The 19,128-nt window shown below is 47.6% G+C and overlaps 1 protein-coding gene and 1 pseudogene across 3 annotated transcripts; one reads left to right on the forward strand and one right to left on the reverse strand.

Moving 5' to 3' along the window:
- Positions 1-5,947, reverse strand: part of LOC139248877 (zinc finger protein 420-like) — an 89,953-nt pseudogene extending 84,006 nt beyond the window's left edge.
- A 1,052-nt stretch (positions 5,948-6,999) lies between these two features.
- Positions 7,000-18,110, forward strand: LOC139248870 (zinc finger protein 436-like). 3 transcript variants are annotated; one of them, XM_070872220.1, is made up of 3 exons: positions 7,000-7,087; positions 10,493-10,724; positions 16,860-18,110. In XM_070872220.1, exon 3 carries the CDS (start codon positions 17,214-17,216, stop codon positions 17,970-17,972), a length of 759 nt encoding a protein of 252 aa, XP_070728321.1. In that variant the 5' UTR covers positions 7,000-7,087; positions 10,493-10,724; positions 16,860-17,213; the 3' UTR covers positions 17,973-18,110. The 3 variants fall into 3 exon arrangements, with proteins under 3 accessions (XP_070728321.1, XP_070728323.1, XP_070728322.1); XM_070872222.1 differs by having other exon boundaries at positions 10,493-10,668; XM_070872221.1 differs by lacking the exon at positions 7,000-7,087 and adding an exon at positions 7,197-7,366.
- Positions 18,111-19,128: the final 1,018 nt, after the last annotated feature.

Raw genomic sequence — 19,128 nt, forward strand, 5'->3', positions numbered from 1 at the left:
CTCGGTGGTTAGTCTCTCCCGGTCTCATTTCCTGTCTTACCTTGTAACCTGTGTGTACACTGTCTACAGGACCGGTGTGTATCTGAGTAAATGGCACTTTCTCTTACCTTTCTCCCCAGTCGATCTATTGAAGCCCTTTCAATCGGAAGGGACTCCCTGGTTGGTGCTCTCACAATCCTGTGCTGGTTCACCTGCTGTTGTTCCTCAGTCCACAATCCCTGTTTCCTTCCAGCTGTGGAACTTTCTCAATCACTCCGCTATTCACCGGGATCTAATTATCACAGGACAGAAAATTAGAAGATAAATGTTGTGAAGTGGAATGTAATGTAAAGTGTTTTTCCATCGTTTCAGAATAGTATATATCCAGTATTTCTGTTTGATTTTATCCTTTTCCTCAGATCTCTCCTGCCCGTCTGGACTTACAGAAATTCACCAGAAATCTCCTCGGGTTACACACTGTCTGATCTCACTAGGCCACGGGTTACACACTGTCTGATCTCACTGGGCCCCCGGGTTACACACTGTCTGATCTCACTGGGCCCCCGGGTTACACACTGTCTGATCTCACTGGACCCCCGGGTTACACACTGTCTAATCTCACTGGGTCCCCGGGTTACACACTGTCTGATCTCACTGGACCCCCGGGTTACACACTGTCTAATCTCACTGGGTCCCCGGGTTACACACTGTCTGATCTCACTGGGCCCCCGGGTTACACACTGTCTGATCTCACTGGGCCACGGGTTACACACTGTCTGATCTCACTGGGCCCCCGGGTTACACACTGTCTGATCTCACTGGGCCCCCAGGTTACACACTGTCTGATCTCACTCAGCCCCCGGGTTACACACTGTCTGATCTCACTGGGCCCCCGGGTTACACACTGTCTGATCTCACTGGGCCCCCAGGTTACACACTGTCTGATCTCACTCAGCCCCCGGGTTACACACTGTCTGATCTCACTGGGCCCCTGGGTTACACACTGTCTGATCTCACTGGGCCCCCGGGTTACACACTGTCTGATCTCACTGGGCCCCCGGGTTACACATTGTCTGATCTCACTGGGCCCCCGGGTTACACACTGTCTGATCTCACTGGGCCCCCGGGTTACACGCTGTCTGATCTCACAGAGCCCCGGGGATGGGGACGAGGAGCCGAGGGGAGGGGGAAGAGGAGGAGGGGACGGTTACAGGAGATGGGGACGGTTACAGGAGGGGAGGGGGACGGTTACAGGAGGAGGGGAGGGGAACAGTTTCCCAGGACGCCCCATTCTCTCCCCCTCATCTGTCGAACCCCCCCCCCCTCCCCGTCTGTCTCCTCCCTCCCCAGTCATTCTGGGAATGTGCCTGTGTCAAGTCTGTGTGTGCGTGTCCGTGTCTCTCTCACCCTCACCATCATTCCATGTCTCACCTCCCCCCCTGGACACTCTCCCTCGGCCCCCTCTCCCTCCGGTGCCGCTCAGCTCCACTCACTTTCCTCCATCTTGTTTACCTTCACCAACGGCCGGCCTCCGGGGATGCCGGACATGCGCAGTGCCGCGTCACAGCGCGCTCAGGGAGGCGTTGTCCGCCCCTGCAATTGGCTGATTGACCTGATTGACAGGCCGCCCACCAATCGGGGCCCTGTATCTGCCATTTACCCCGCCCACTCCCACAGTCGGAGGCGGCTCGCTCCGGGTCACGTGCTGCGATTCGAATTCGCGCCGCCGTTCACTCTGCGCCAGTGACGTCACCAATCCGGTAGCGCGCTGCGTGACGTCAACAACCCGGCAAGAAGGGGTGTGTGACGTCAAAACCCCAGCAACGCGAGGTGTGTGACATCAGTAACCTGGCAACGCAGTCTCTGTGACATCATGCAGCCTAGCAGGGAGGGCACTGAGCCCACAGGATGGGCGTATACCGAGCCTGGCACCAGGGGAGGGCACCGACACCACAGGATGGCCGAGTACCGAACCTGGCACCAAGAAAACCATTGGCCCATTGGTTGTCACGTCTGTGTCCAGCGGGGCTGGAGCTGCGGGTTTTACCATCAGTGACAGGCCCAGATTACCCAGGTGTATCGGCGCTGCATGGCCCATGGGACAGGAACAAGGAGAGAATGTTCTGAAGTTCTAGCCTGTACTTACAGTGATGACTTTTGTAAACTCCTTTTACAGGGTATTAGAAGGAGAAGATTAGCACACGGGAAGCTCAAACCCAAAGATCACATCCCTGTCTAAGGATAAGGGGTAAGCCATTTAGGACCGAGATGCGGAGGAACTTCTTCACCCAGAGAGTGGTGAACCTGTGGAATTCTCTACCACAGAAAGTTGTTGAGGCCAATTCACTAAATATATTCAAAAAGGAGTTAGATGAGGTCCTTACTGCTAGGGGGATCAAGGGGTATGGCGAGAAAGCAGGAATGGGGTACTGAAGTTGAATGTTCAGCCATGAACTCATTGAATGGCGGTGCAGGCTAGAAGGGCCGAATGGCCTACTCCTGCACCTATTTTCTATGTTTCTATGTTTCTGTCTGCCAGAGTCAGTCGATTCATCAAAGGCTGATTATCATCGGCCTTTTACATAAGAACACAAGAAATAGGAGCAGGAGTAGACCGTACGGCCCCTGGAGCCTGCTCTGCCATTTAATACAATCATTTTTGATCTGATTATAGACTCAGGACCACTTTCCTGCCTGCTCCCCATAACCCCTTAGTCCCTTATCGGTTAAGAAACTGTCTACCGCTGTCTTAAATTTATTCAATGTCCCAGCTTCCACAGTTCTCTGAGGCAGCGAATGCCACAGATTTACAACCCTCTGAGAAAAGCAATTTCTCCTCATCTCAGTTTTAAATGGGCGGCCCCTTATTCTAAGATAATGCCCCCTAGTTCTAGTCTTCCCTATCAGTGGAAACATCCTCTCTGCATCCACCTTGTCAAGCCCCCTCATAATCTTATACTTTTTCATAAGATCACTTCTCATTCTTCTGAATTCCAATGAGGATAGGCCCATTCTACTCAACCTTTCCTTGTAAGTCAACCCCCTCATCTCCGGAATCAACCTAGTGAACCTTCTCTGAACTGCCTCCAAAGCAAATACATCCTTTCGTAAATATGGAAACCAAGGCAGTATTCCAGGTGTTGCCTCATCAATACCCTGTACAATTGTAGGAAGACTTCCCTGCTTTTATACTCCATCCCCTTTGCAGTAAAGGCCAAGACACCATTGGCCTTCCTGATCACTTGCTGTACCTGAATATGAACCTTTTTTGTTTCATGCACAAATACCCCCAGGTCCCACTGTACTGCAGCACTTTACAATTTTTCTCCATTTAAATAATAACTTGCTCTTTGATTTTTTTTTTGCCAAAGTGTATGACCTCACACTTTCCAACATTATGCCAAGTTTTTGCCCACTCACTTAGCCTGTCTATGTCGTTCTGAAGATATTTTGTGTCCTCCTCACACATTGCTTTTTATCCCATCTTTGCAACATCAGCAAACTTGGCTATGTTACACTCGGTCCTTTCTTCCAAGTTGTTAATATAGATTGTAAATAGTTGGGGTCCCAGCAGCACCCCACTAGTTACTGATTGCCAACCCGAGAATGAACCATCTATCGCGACTCTCTGTTTTCTGTTAGCCAATCCTCTATCCATGCTAATATATTACCCCCAACCCCGTGAACTTTTATCTTGCGCAGTAACCTTTTATGTGGCACCTTGTCAAATGCCTTTTGGAAGTCCAAATACACCACATCCACAGGTTCCCCTTCATCCACCATGTTCATTGCATCCTCAAAGAATTCCAACAAATTTGTCAAACATGACTTCCCCTTCATAAATCCATGCTGACTCTGCCTGACCAAATTATGCTTTTCCAAATATCCTGTTACTGCTTCTTTAATAATGGACTCCAACATTTTCCCAACCACAGATGTTAAGCTAACTGGTCTCGTTTCCTGCTTTTTGTCTGACTCCTTTTTTAAATAGGGGTGTTACATTTGCCGTTTTCCAATCTGCTGGGACCTCCCAGAATCCAGGGAATTTTGGTAAATTATAACCAATGCATCCACTATCCCTGCCATTACTTCTCTTAAGACCCTAGGATGCAAGTCATCAAGTCCAGGGGATTTATCCGCCTTTAGTCCCATTATCTTACTTCTCAGTAAAGATTGATACAAAATATTTGTTCAGAGTTTCTGCCATCTCCATGTACCCCATCACTAATTCGTGTTCTCGTCCTCTGAGGGACCAACATTTACTTTAGCCATTCTTTTCCTTTTTATATACCGAGAGAAACTCTTGCTATCTGTTTTTATATTTTGTGCTAGTTTACTTTCATAGTCTATCTTCCCTTAATGATTTTTTTTGTCGTTCTTTGCTGGCTTTTAAAAGCTTCCCCATCTTCTGTCCTCCCACTAGTTTGGGCAACTTTGTATGTCCTTGTTTTAAATTGGATACCGTCCTTTATTTCTTTAGTTAGCCACGGATGGCTATCTTTTCTTTTACACCCTCAATGGAACTGGAACTGGATTGCAGTGGGACTTTCAGGAGAATATTAAAGTTGGGCACCACAGAAATAATTACAATCTGAGCATCAATATCAGGGCAACTTATTCCTGGGGCATTCATTCATCGTGGGCCACCCTGACCTGCGAGAGGACATATTCTCATCCATTCCGTGTACTGCTTTCATCTGCATAGTGTTACATGTAATGAGATTCATGATCGGTATTGAAATGTATTCTGGAATGTAATGTAAACCTGTTATTATCTGCTCCATGTAATACCCTTATTTGCACAGTACTACATGTAACGTGATTTACGGATTGTACTAAACTGTACCTTGAAATGAAATGCACGCTAGTGCATCGTATGGAACTGCTGTCCACATCCAAACGAATTGTATGGAATTGCTGACCGCAAGGTACTGAACTATTTTCCAATGTATTTGGAAAATTTTATATAAATAAAGTATATTTTTAAAGAAAAAAAAGCCACCGCGGGTCGGGAGGATAAAAGAGCATACCACTGCAGCTTCCAGAGTGAGCTGCTACAAGTGTGCGACGGCTTCGAGGTGGGCGACTGGATGACATCATCAAAACCCAGGTCACAGTTTGGAGCGTGGGCAGGATCATCGGCGGGGTCCAGGTACAGCGGAGGAGCGGGAAGGTCGGGGCGGATGAGCGGTGAGAGATCGTGGCGGAGGAACGGTGAGAGATCGTGGCGGAGGAACGGTGAGAGATTGTGGCGGAGGTGCGATGAATGAGGGTACGGGCCCAGAAGAGCCGAGAGCCCAGGGGCAGCACGGACCTGTCCACACTGCGATATGTGTGCGCACTAGGTCCTAGAAGCAGAGCAGGTCTCCAGCCATCCTGGTTAACCCTTGCCACTGGATAAAGGCCAAGCTCTGTCAATCCCGTGTGGTGGCTGGTGTGAGACGGTCACCACACGTTAAAACAATCCAGGCACAGGCATCTTCCACCCTTCAATTGGAGTTCAGGACTGGAATATCGGCTCCTTCATTGAAACATCTGCGACCCCCTGTGGAAGCAAGTCATCCTGGTTCCTGGGACCGCCAATGATGATGATGAAGACCATTCTCGGGGAGGTTGCGGGTATTCCCGGGATTCTGCAGATATTGTGGGAGGCAGATTAGTTTGGTGACAATTGCAGATCCGCCCCGGAATAGACAAAACAATCTGTGACCCTCCTGTGAAGCGCCTGGGGACCTTTTACTGCGTTAAAGGCGCTATATAAACACAAGTTGTTGTTGTTGTCCCGCCAAACCCTCTTTTTTCACAGGCAGTCCCTCGGAATCGAGGAAGACTTGCTTCCACTCCTAAAATTAGTTCTTTGGTGGTTGAACAGTCCAATACGAGAGCCACACCCTGTCACAAGTGGGACACATGTTCGTCGGAGGAAGGGATGGGTGGCACTGATTTATCACACGCTCCTTTCGCTGCCTGCGCCTGACCTCTTCACGCTCGCGGCGCTGAGATTCGAAGAGCTCAACAACCTCCCGATCCACTTCCTCCACTTCGGGTGGTCTTTGGCCAGGGACTCCCACGTGTCGGTGGGGATGTCGCACTTTATCAGGGAGGCTTTGAGGGTGTCCTTGTAACGTTTCCTCTGCCCACCTTTGGCTCATTTGCCGTGACGGAGCTCCGTGTAGAGTGCTTGCTTTGGGAGTCCCGTGTCTGGCATGCGGACAATGTGGCCTGCCCAGCGGAGCTGGTCGAGTGTGGTCAGTGCTTCAATGCTGGGGATGTTGGCCTGGTCGAGGACGCTAACGTTGGTGCGTCTGCCCTCCCAGGGGATTTGCAGGCTCTTGCGGAGACATCGCTGGTGGTATTTCTCCAGCGACTTGAGCTGTCTGCTGTACATGGTCCATGTCTCTGAGCCATACAGGAGGGCGGCTATTGCTACAGCCCTGTAGACCATGAGCTTGGTGGTAGGTTTGAGGGCCTGGTCTTCAAATACTCTTTTCCTCAGGCGGCCGAAGGCTGCACTGGCGCACTGGAGGCGGTGTTGGATCTGGTGGTCAATGCCTGCCCTTGTTGATAAGAGACTCCCGAGGTTTGGGAAATGGTCCCCGGTGTCCAGGGCCGCGCCGTGGACCTTGCTGACTGGGAGGCAGTGCTGTGCGGCGGGGACAGGCTGCTGGAGGACCTTTGTCTTACGGATGTTTAGTGTCAGGCCCGAGCTCTCGACCGCCTCAGTAAAAACGTCACAATGTCCTGGAGTGGAACACAGGGGCAAAGGTCACCGCCCGTTAAACATTCAAATATTTCAACCCAACCGCCAAGCTCCGAGCGCGAGCCTCGCTCAACCCAAATCATGGCCGCAAACCCCGCCTCCCGGCGGCGCTGATTGGCCAGGGTCGGCCCGGTGAGGAGCTCCCGGGGGAAGCGGATTGGCCGGAGCACCTGTCACTCAGAGTGAGGGAGGCGGGTTCCCGGGGCGGGGCTGTCCCCGGGGAAGTGGATTGGCCGGAGCGCCTGTCACTCAGAGTGAGGGAGGCGGGCCCGGGCCTCAGTGGGACTCGGAGTTCGGGCAGTGTGTTTGGGCCGGGCGCCAGTGACGCGGCGCTGGGCCCTTGTGTCGGTGAGTTGGAGCCGGTGGGAGCGGCCGCCTGGTTTTATACCCGGGGGGTGAGGGCTGGGATGAGGGGAGGGGTGATTGAGGAGGAGGGGGATGTGTTTGCTCCAGTCTGTACTATATATAATGTGTTGAATGTTGTTGTGGATTGTTACAGAGGGGAAACACATTGAAATAGTGTTTGCAATGACAGGGTCTGCTGCCCAGTGAGTGAGCCACAGGCCTGGCTGCTGGGTACAGGATGTGCTGCAGAGGGCACAGATCAAATGTTTCATCTATTGGAAGGTAATGCACCTAATTCCGGACCTGCCAAGTCTGTTATTTGGAGTGGGCACCATATAGCGGATCATTTTTAAATTCACAAACCGCAGCCGTGCCTTCAGCTGCCTGGGCCCTGAGCTCTGGATTCTCTCCCTAAACCTCTCCGCCTCTCTACCCCTCTCCTTTAAAGTGCTCCTTAAAACCTGCCTCTTTTACCAGCTTTTGGTCACCTGTCTTAATATCTCCTCACGTGGCTCAGTGTTGGCACCGATTTAAGAAGCGGGGTGAAATGCAACTTTGTTTTTAAACACAGTGAGTTGTTGTGATCTGGAACTACTTTTGAAGTGTACTTGTGGTTGTAATGTAGGAAACGTGGCCGTCAATCTGCACACGGCAAGCTCCCACAAGCAGCAATGTGTTAGTGACCAAATAATATGTTTTTTTGTTGATGTTGGTTGAGGGATAAATATTGGCCAGGGACATTGTGGATAACTTCGCCTGCTCTTCAAAATAGTGCCGTGAGATCTTTTACATCCACCTGAGGGGGTAGACGGGGGCTCGGTTTAAGATTTCATCCGAAAGACGGCACCTCCGACAGTGCAGCGCTCCCTCAGCACTGCATTGGTGTGTCAGCCTAGATTTTGTGCTCAAGGTTCTGGAGCAGGACTTAAACCCAAAACCTTCTGAGTCTAAAAAAAACCAAATTGGTAATACAGAAAAATAGACAGGAGGAGTTGGGGGCAGGTCTTGGTGCAATTATCTCCCTCCTGTCACTATATGAAGGCACAGTTTTAAGAGGATAACTTCTTTACCCAGAGAGTGTTGAGAATGTGGGATTCGCTGTTGCATGGAGTTGTTGAGGAGAATAGCATAGATGCAATTAAGGGGAAACTAGGTTCTTTATTATTCTTTATTGTCATCCTTTATTATCAGGGTCCCCCCCGCTTTACCATTCGAGCCTGCTCCTCCGTTCAATAAGATCTTGGTTAATCTTCGACCTTAACTCTACTTTCCTGCCCAATCCCCCTATATCTTGATTCCCCCAGAGTCCAAAAATCTATCGGTCTCAGCCTTAAATATACTCAGAGACTCAGCATCCACAGCCCTTTGGGTTAGAGAATTCCAAAGATTCACATCCATCTCAGTGAAGAAATTCCTCCTCATCTCGGTCTTATATGGCCGACCCCTTATCCTGAGACGATGTCCCCTAGTTCTAGACTCTCCAGACAGGGGAAACAACCTCTCAGCATCTATCCTGTCAGTCCCCCTCAGAATCTTGTGTTTCAATGAGAACACCTCTCTTTCTTCTTAACTCGAGAGAGTATGGGCCCAATGTGCATTGGGGAGGGGGGAATAGGATGAGGATGGGGGATAAGAAGGGGGATGGGATGAGGATGGGGAGAGGAAGGGGGATGGGATGAGGAGTGGGAATGGTGAGGCAGAGGAAGGATGCAAATAATCCCTATAATATAATGGTGGGTAATCTTAGTCATGGGTTAAAGACGATCTGTGCATGGGATCTTCTGTTTTTTTGAGGGGGCGTCCTCTATTGTAAGGTGTGTATGTGTGTGCTTAAATTAGACTTGTAGTGTGAAGAATCTGCTCATAGCTGGAGTATGGGTAAGAAATGATTGAATCAGCAACGACAGGAAATGATGCTGTATCAGGACTATCTCAGTCACACACTGTCGCTGACTTGTGTCTGACAGTTTCTAGCAGAGGACATGTCATGCTGCAATAATGGTGTGTGTTAATCCCGTAGAAAGAAAGACTATATCGTGTTTTTCACAAGCTCAGGACATCCCAAAGTGCTTTACAGCCAATGAAGTACTTTTGAAGCGTAGTCAGTGTTGTAAAGTAGGAAATGCAGCAGCCAATTTGCGCACAGCAAGATCCCACGAACAGCAATGTGACAATGACCAGCTCATCTGTTTTAGTGATGTTGGTTGAAGGATAAATATTGACCCAGGACACTGAGGTGAACTCCCCTGCTCTCCTTCCCAATAGGAAACATGGTGTTGCCTGACTTTACATTTTATTTAAATTTCAGGATATCTTGTGAGCTGGAGGAGGGCAGGAATCTTACTGTGAATCTAATGTTGTTGAAGTTTCAAAAGCTCAGTACTTCTGTTCATAGTTCAGCTGATTCTGCATGTCTTAACTCAGTATGTCCTGGCTCAGTGTGATTGGGACAGTCATGCCGCATACTCTGTGTTGATGCAAAGCAGTTTGAGATTGATGGCGAGGGGAGATGTGCAGAGTAACTCTGAAGACCAATAGTTTCCATTGACCGTAGGCCAGGAGAGAGTTTGACTCCACTTCAGCTTTGCACCAGCTGCAACCATTATGAAGTGAAGTTAAAACAGTTGGTCCAGCTAAGAATTTATTTTAAAATTCACATTTAATCTTTCTAATTTTAACAGAGCCCCGACTCTGCTGTCAGCACCTAGAATCATAGAAACACACAGCACGAGAGGAGGCCATTCGGCCCATCGTGCCTGTGTTGGCTCTTTGAAAGAGCTGTCCCATTAATCTCGCTCCCTTGCTCTTACCCCAGAGCCCTGTGAATGTCTCCTAGTCAACTATTTATCCAATTCTCTATTGAATCTGCTTCCACCATCCTTTCAGGCAGGGCACTCCAGATCACCATAACTCACTGTGTAAAAATGTATCCGCTCATTTATCCCCTGGATTTTTTTTTTGCCATTTGCCAATTATCTCTAGATCTCTGAGTTTCAATCTCAGGAAAAAATGAAGACAATCCTACATTCTCTGAGGAAGAAGAAAACCTTTTTAAGATTTTAAGTTTAAGCTCGAAGAGAGCATCTCCGAAATGAAGGTGAATTCTCAGTGGGCCGATATGGGCTGTGCCTGTACGGGTAGCGTGTTATGCACCCCATGCCCGGCTAACAGAACTCTATCCCTGTGCATTTTCAGTAGCTTGGCTTGGTGTTTATTAAGCATTACGGCTAAAGGGATCAAGGGGTATGGAGAGAAACCAGGAATGGGATACTGAAGTTGCATGATCATATTGAATGGTGGTGCAGGCTCAAAGGGCCGAATGGCCTACTCTTGCATCTATGTTTCTATGTGCTGGTGACCTGCGATAGTTTTGCTTCCTTTTTTAACAAACTCTTTTTGTCTTCACAGGAACAGTCGAATCAGTCGCAGAACCTCATCGACTCTGAATTTTCGACATTGCGCAATATTTTGGATGAAAAGGAACAGAATTTGGTCGAAGAACTGAATGAGGAAAAGATGATATTTTATTCGGAATGGAGATAAATCTGCGAGAAATCCGAGACCATTCACGATAAGCTTTCCTTGTTGTATATAAATAACCTGAACTTGGGGATAGAAAGTACAATTTTGAAGTTTGCAGGTGATACAAAACTTGGCAACGTAGTGAATAGTGAGCAGGATAGTAGCAGACTTCAGGAGGAGATAGACAGACTGGAGAAATGGGCAGATACAGTTTAATGCGGATGAGTGTGAAGTGATGCACTTTGGGGCAAACAACATGGAGAGGCATTGTAATCTAAATAGTGCTATTTTGTGGGTTGTGAAAGAACAGAAGGAACTGGGGTAAATGTTCACAAACCTTTGAAGGTGGCAGGGCAAGTTGATAAGACAGTGAAGAAAGCTTGTGGGATACTTGGCTTTGTAAACGGGGGCATTGAATTCAATACAAGGAAGTCATGCTGAACCTTTACACATCACTGGTTAGGCCTCAGGGCAGTGGAAGCAGATTCCATCGGGACGTTCAAAGGGCAATTGGACATGTAGTTGGAGAGAACTAATTTTCAGGGTTATGGGGAGAGGATTGGGTGTGGGAATAAATTGGACAGCTCTTTCACAGGATCAACAGCTTTAATCTCCTCGGTGTCTTTGACATCCAGGCCCACATCACGTCCCTGCTGTCTACTCTGCTGTGCCTGAATATATGTTTTTCCTTTAATTTACTTTTTAAAAAAAATTAATTTCACTGAGTTGTGGAAATCTGGAAGTCCCTCCCTTTAAAAGACTGAATGCGAGGATCAAACCATTCACCATTTTCCAGACTGAGATGGGTAGATTGTTGTTGGTGAAGGGCATCAAGGGATATGGAGCAGAAGTGGGTAAATGCATTTGAGGTACAGATCGAACTGAATGGTGGAACAGGCTCCTCCTGTCCCTGTGCACCATCCTCTGCAGTCAGCCATGTTTATAATATTCCCACAACACTGGAGTTCCTGAGTGCTGCAGTAACCTCGTGTTTTGGAATTGCTGATTCCGAATGCATTCAGCATTCACGTCTATACAGCTTACTGTAGATGTTCCATCTTTTGGCCCCTAGTTTACCCTTGTTAATGTTACCTGGTTCTTGTATATCACCCACCTGCTGTCTAGATTCCACTCTGTAATCAATGTCATGTGGATCACCTTTCCTCCTGGCCTTCTCCCTCCTCCAATGTAAATGCTTCTTGCAGCTACTTCAACGTTCCTGACCAGTTCCATTGTTTTTATTTGGTTATATCTCTCCCATTTTTTCTCAGAAGAACACCACCATTTACTTTTCGAAGTCCCAGTATTATTTTAGCCGCAGGTTGACAGTTATTCATATTTAAAATATTCTTTGCAAACATCTTTTTCACCAAAAACTGGAATTATAACAAAGGAAATTGCCTTGATTTTTCGAAGCCATTCTTGCATGGGAAGCTGGAGTCCTTACAGGATTTCTTACACTGTCATTTAGCCCTTCCTGCTGCTCCTCCAGTACCTTTTGTCATATATCTTCAATATGCACAGACCTATCTCTCGGTAACCAACTCATCATCATTACCACACTTATCACCCACCTCCCTACAGCCAGAATCTCCCTGCACCTCACCAACTGCATCTTTGTCCTAACAATGTTCTCTGGCTTCTGAACTACTTCCTCCATGACTTGGTCTTCTGCATTAGGAGTTAGTGCTTGATCTATTTGAACGGAGAGCCTTTCCTGTTTTCTTACATAACCCGTAAAATGTAGAAATTGTGTTTTTGATTCCAAAGTCTAAATGGTTAATGTGAACAGCAGTGGTCCCAGCCCTAATCCTTGTGGAAGACCATTATTCATTATTATACTTTTTGTTTCTAGACATTCTATTTTCTCCTTTAGTAGGGATTCCATTATTTTTCCTGCCACCGATGTGAAGCTGACTAGTCTGTAATTACCTAGACATGTTCTATTCTCCTCCTTAAATATAGGTACTCCGTTAGCTGTTCGCCAGTCCTCTGGCAATACACCTTTTTCTGAAGAATTTTTAAATATGTGCAGTAATGCCTCTGATATCTCTTCCTTAGATTCTTTTAAAATACGTGGATGCAGAGGTTTTATCCTGAGTTTGATTAGTTTATTTAATGTATCCCCTTTCTTTATTTTAAATGCACTTCTCATTACTCATGTCATGTCCACCTGTTCTATCTAAATACTGAAGCGAAATAATGATTTAATATTTCTGCCATCTCGCTATCGTTACTCGTGGCATTGCCTGTCTATCCTTTAATGGCCCTATTCCCATCCCAACCTTCCTTTTCCTATTATCTTCCTGTAAAATATTTAATTTTGTTTTATGTTCCTTGATAATTTCATTTCATATTTCCTCTTTGCCTTCCTAATTTTTTTTTTACTTCTCTCCTGATCCCTTTGTATTCTCCCTTATCATGCCCTACCCTGTTGTTTATCTACTTAATGTATGCCTCTTTCCTTACCCCCAATTGGTCAAATCACTTTCGATCACCTGATGCCCCAAAGCCTTTCCACCATCTACAAGGTACAAGTCAGGAATGTGATGGAATACTCTCCACGTGCCTGGATGAGTGCAGCTCCAGCACCACTCAAGATGCTCGACACCATTCAGGACAAAGCAGCCGCTTGATTGGTATCCCACCCACCACCTTCATCATTCATTCCCTTCACCACTTTCGCACTGTGGCTGCTATAGGGAGGGAGGAACTATCACTAAAGAAGTAGCACTCGGTAAAATAATGGGACTAAAGACGGACAAGTCTCTTGGACCTGATGGCTTGCAGTGTGGGGTCCTAAAAGAAGTGGCTGCAGAGATAGTGCATGCATTGGTTGTAATTACCAAAATTGCCTGGATTCTGGGGAGGTCCCAACGGATTGGAAAACCACAAATCTAACATCCTTATTTAAAAAAGGAGACAGACAAAAAGCAGGAAATATAGACCAGTTAGCCTAACATCTGGAGTTGGGAAAATGTTGGAGTCCATTATTAAGCAAGCAGTAGCAGGACATTTGGAAAAGCATAAATTCAATCAAGCAGAATCAGCATGGGTTTATGAAAGGGAAATCATGTTTGACAAATTTGCTGGTGTTCTTTGAGGATGTAACGAGCAGGGTGGATAAGGGGGAACCAGTGGATGTGGTGTATTTGGATTTCCAGAAAGCATTTGATAACGTGTCACATAAAAGATTACTGCACAAGATAGAAGTTCCCGGGGTTATCATGGATTGAGGATTGGCTAACGAACAGAAAACAGAGAGTCGGAATAAACGGGTCATTTTCCGGTTGGCAAACGGTAACTAGTGGGGTGCTGCAGGGATCGGTGCTGGGGCCTCAACTATTTATAATCTATATTAATGACTTGGATGAAGGGACCGAATGCAATGTGGCCAATTTGCTGATGATACAAAGAAGGATGGGAGAGCAAATTGTGAAGAGGACACAAGAAATCTGCAAAGGGATATAGACAGGCTGAGTGAGTGGGCAAAAATTTTGCAGATGGAATACAATGTGGCACAATGTGAGGTTGTCCAATGTGAGGCAGAAAAAATAGAAAAGCAATTACAATTTAAATGGAGAAAAATTGCAGAGTGCTGCAGTACAGAGGGACCTGGGGGTCCTTGTGCATGAAACACAAAGTTACTATGCAGGTACAGCAAGTGATCAGGAAGGCAAATGAAATGTTGGTCTTTATTGCCATGGGGACAGAGTATAAAAGCAGAGAAGTCCTGCTACAACTGTACAGGGTATTGATGAGGCCACACCTGGAGTACTGCATACAGTTTTGGTCTCTGTATTTAAGGATATACTTGCATTGGAGGCTGTTCAGAGAAGGTTCACTAGGTTGATTCTGGAGATGGCGGGGTTGACTTATGAAGGTAGGTTGGGCCTATACCCATTGGAGTTTAGAAGAATGAGAGGTGATCTTATCGAAACATATGATATGAAGGGGGCTTGACAAGGTGGATGCAGAGAGGATATTTCCACTCATAGGGGAAACTAAAACTAGGGGACATAGTCTTAGAATAAGGGGCCGCCCATTTAAAACTGAGATGAGGAGGAATTTCTTCTGAGGGTTGTAAATCTGTGGAATTCTCCGTCCCAGAGAGCTGTAGAGACTGGGTCATTGAATATATTTAAGGCCCTGAACAAGGGACTGCACAAAGTCACGCGCTGCGGCTCAGACAATCAACGGTGCAAGTCCCGCCCCTCGGGCTCCCTGATTGTTGGTTGGAGGACCCGCCGGATCACTGCTCCAGGCTGCCCCGCTCACTCCCCATTGGTCGGAAGCTCCCGTCAATGAGGCCATGGGCCCGTGTCACGTGTCCTGCGAGCGCGTTCCGCCAAACTGGTGGAAACTGGTCTCGGGACCCGGATGTGCGTACTCTCAGGTTTGAATTTCCCTTTATTCTCTCCCTATCTCCCTCCTCCCTCCTCCCCCCCCCCGCGCAATTCTCTACCCAATCGGAGCGGAGAAAACTCCGATTGCGGCTCTTAAACGGACACAAACGCCTTTCCCCGGAAGGCCCCATGCCGACTCCGTGCCACAGGATCCGAGTGTGGGGGGAGGGGGCGGTTGGTGTCCTCTGGGCATGCGCGGTTATTACCATTGCGACCGAGAGGGAGGCGCTGTGCCGGACACGGTTCCCGGGGCGCAGGCGTGGACTCTGGGCTGTCAATCACCCATCAGGCAGTGCGACTGCTGATGAGACCTGTGACGACATAGAATCCCAGACATTTACAGCACAGGAGGAGGCCATTCGGCCCATCGTGTCCCTGCCAGCCGGCACAGAGCTCTCTGGCCTAATCCCACTTTACAGCTCTTGGTCTGTAGCCCTGTAGGTAACGGCACAAAAAAGAAAGACTTACATTTATACAGCGCCTTTCACGACGATTGGCATCTCAAAGTTCTTTACAGAGAACGAAGTACTGTTGGAGCATAGTCACTGTTGCAATGTGGGAAACGCGGTGGCTAATTTGAGCACAGCAAGCTGCCACAAACAGCAATGTGATAATGACCAGATAAACTATTTTTGTTATGTTGATTGAGGGATAAATATTGGCCAGGACACCAGGGATAACTCCCCTGCTCTTCTTCGAAATAGTGCCAATGGATCTTTTACGTCCACCAGAGAGAGAGCAGACGGGGCCTCGGTTTAATGTCTCATCCGAAAGTCGGCTCCTCTCCCTCAGCTCGACACTGGTGTGTCAGCCTAGATTTTTTTTTGTGCTCAAGTCTCTGGAGTGGGACTTGAACTCACAACCTTCTGTCTCAGATGAGAGTGCTACCCACTGAGCCACAGCTGATCCCTCTGCTAAGGGACATAGGTCCTTGCTATCCACTCTATCCAGGCCCTCATAATTTTATACACCTCATTTAGGTCTCCCCTCTAATCCTTCTACCAATTACTTTAATTCTCTGCCCCCTGAGTTATTGACCATTCTGCTAAAGCAAACAGGTCCTTCCTATCCACTCTATCTTGGCCCCTCAAGTGCACATCCAGGTACTTTTAAATGCTATGAGGGTTTCTGCCTCTACCACCCTTTCAGGCAGTGAGTTCCAGACTCCCACCATCCTCTGGGTGAAAAAATCATCTCAAATCCCATCTACACCTTCGACCAATTACTTTAAATCTATGCCCCCCAGTTATTGACCCTGCTACTAAGAGAAATAGGTCCTTCCTATCCACTCTATCTTGGCCGCTCATAATTTTATACACCTCAATGAGGTCTCCCCTCTGTTCCAAAGAAAACAACCCCAGCCTATCCAATCTGTCCTCATAGATAAAATTCTCCAGTCCAGGCAACATCCAAGTAAATCTTTGTACCCTCTCTGGTGCAATCACATCTTTCCTGTAATGTGGTGACCAGAACTGCACACAGTACTCTAGCTGTGGCCTAACTAGAACCCAGCCAGTCAGCACCTTCAGGGGAGGAGAGGGAGGGGAACCAGTGAGTGCAGAACTGAACCCAGCCAGAGTCAGCACCTTCAGGGTCAGAGAGGGAGGGGAACCAGTGAGTGTAGAACTGAACCCAGCCAGAGTCAGCACCTTCAGCAAGAAGGAAAAAATGTTGGAGATGATGTAATGGGTTTGGATTTCAGCATGGGGAGTAGGGATAGTGTGTGTGACGGGGATTTACAGCTGTGGAGACACCAGAGAGGAATGTGTGTACCATAGAAACTAGAATTGACTGTTCTGAATTTCTATCCTGTCCTTAGTGATGACTCTTGTAAACTCCTTTTACAGGGGATTAGAAAGGGAAGATTTGTAGATGGGAAACTCACACCAAACATCACCAAGATCTGACAGTCACTCGATCCACCGCAACATGAATATCATCGGCCTCTGAATGCGGAAAGAGAAATGTTTGTCTGATCTGTCTGCGGGAAAAGATTTCAAACATCAGTGTGATTGGAAAAGTACCGAGACACACACACCCGAGTGAGTGTTCCTGTGCAGACTGTGGAAAGAGCTTTAACCAGTTACAGCCTGAAAAAACATCGCACCATTCACAGCGGGGAGAAACTGTACATATGTTCTGTGTGTGGACCAGGCTTCAACTGATCGTTCAATCTGGAGAGACACAAGGACACCCGCACCATGGAGAATCCGTGGAAATGTAGGGACTGTGGAAAGGGATTCCGTTCCCCGTCCCTGCTGGAAATTCATCGACGCAGTCACACTGGGGAGAGGCCGTACACCTGCTCTGTGTGTGGGAAGGGATTTACTATTTCATCCAACCTCATTGAACACCAGCGAGTTCACACCGGGGAGAGGCCATTCACCTGCTCAGAGTGTGGGAAGAGATTCACTTGTTCATCTCACCTCACTCATCACAAACGAATTCACACTGGAGAGAGACCGTTCATCTGCTGTGTGTGTGGGAAAGGATTCATGAAATCATCTCACCACCTGAGACACCTGCGTTTTCACACTGACGAGAGACCGTTTACCTGCTCCGTGTGTGGGAAGGGATTCACAAATTCATCCAACCTTCTGGCTCACCAGCGTATCCACACTGGGGAGAGGCCGTTTACCTGCTCCGTGTGTGGGAAGGGATTCAGTCAGTCATCCAGTCTGCTGAGACACCAGCGAGTTCACACTGGGGAGAGGCCGTTCACCTGCTGTGTGTGTGGGAAGGGATTCACTCAGTCATGCAATCTCACTGCACACCAAGTTGTTCACACCAATAGGAGACCATTTAAATGTTATGACTGTGAGAAGAGCTTTAAAAGCAGAAGTGATCTGAGGAAACACCAACGTACCCACACTGGGGAGAGGCCGTTCACCTGCTCTGAGTGTGGGAATGGATTCACTGCCCCATCCCACCTGCTGACACACCAGCGAGTTCACAAGTGACTGCAGGAATTGGATTCTGCTGTGAATCACATCGGGACTGAACCGTGTTCATTCTGACAGTCGGGCTGTGTTTCCCCTGTAACTGGGCTGGAATTTTATTTTCTGGATATCTGACAAATAAATCAGCTTTGGTTCCAACACAGTGTGTCGATTCCTTGATTTCTCCAATATAAGAGGAGACTAATTGATATCCTGTTACCAACTGTTCCTTTTTTGGAACTTTTCTCCATTTAACAAAGACCTGTCCTTATGTAGCACCTTACCTGACCTCAGGATGTCCCAAAGTGCCAATGAGGTACAACAACATCAAAGTACATTTGAAGTGCATTCACTGTTGCAATGTAGGAAATGCAGCAGACAATTTGCACAGAGCAAGCTGCCACGAACAGCAATGTGATACTGGTCAGATAATCTGTTTTAATGATATTGATTGAAGGCTGATGGGGCCTCGGTTCAGCGATTCATCCGAAAGATGGCAACACTGACAGTGCAGCAATCCCTCAGTACTGCATTGGAATGTCAGCCGAGATTTTGTGCTCAAGTCTCTACAGGTGGACTTGAACCCACAACCTACTGACTCAGAGACAAAACTGCTACCGCTGAGCCACGACTGACACTCGATCATTACTTGTGATTATTTTAGTTCTCATACCTTCGGTTACTCTCATGGACAAACCGCAGCTCGCCATACCTTCCAGAGTGTCTCTCCTAGCCTTGGTATCCAGAGAAGGTATTGGTAACATGTCCATGTACCTGCCTGGAAGTGTTTGATGGGACAGTGTAGAGGAGCTTTACTCTGTATCTAACCCGTGCTGTACCTGACTGGAGAGTGTTTATGGCGGACACTAGGTGCTCAGAATACCCCATTCCCCGCCACAGACATCCATCACCTCTATGAGAACATCAGTTAACCCAAAGATGAGAGAAACCCATCAGTTCCTCCCCCGGACACAGATCCGGAGGGACAGTGAGTGTCCCGAACATTGTTGTACAGTGTGCTCGATAGTTCCTCCCATGGTCTGAGCCTTTTGGTGATGATTTGAATTTGATGCCCTCGAATTACTGACTCATCGACTGGTGGAAATAGTTTATCCTCATTTACCTGATCAAACTTTGAACACCTCCCTCAGATCTCCAATTACCCTTTGTTCTAATG

Source organism: Pristiophorus japonicus, unplaced genomic scaffold, assembly GCF_044704955.1.
Source record: "Pristiophorus japonicus isolate sPriJap1 unplaced genomic scaffold, sPriJap1.hap1 HAP1_SCAFFOLD_298, whole genome shotgun sequence".
Classification (NCBI taxonomy): Eukaryota; Metazoa; Chordata; class Chondrichthyes; family Pristiophoridae; genus Pristiophorus; species Pristiophorus japonicus.

Excerpts from the sequence above, each read along its gene's own strand:
- LOC139248870 (XM_070872220.1), top strand. The coding sequence starts at position 17,214 with ATGGAGAATCCGTGGAAATGTAGGGACTGTGGAAAGGGATTCCGTTCC.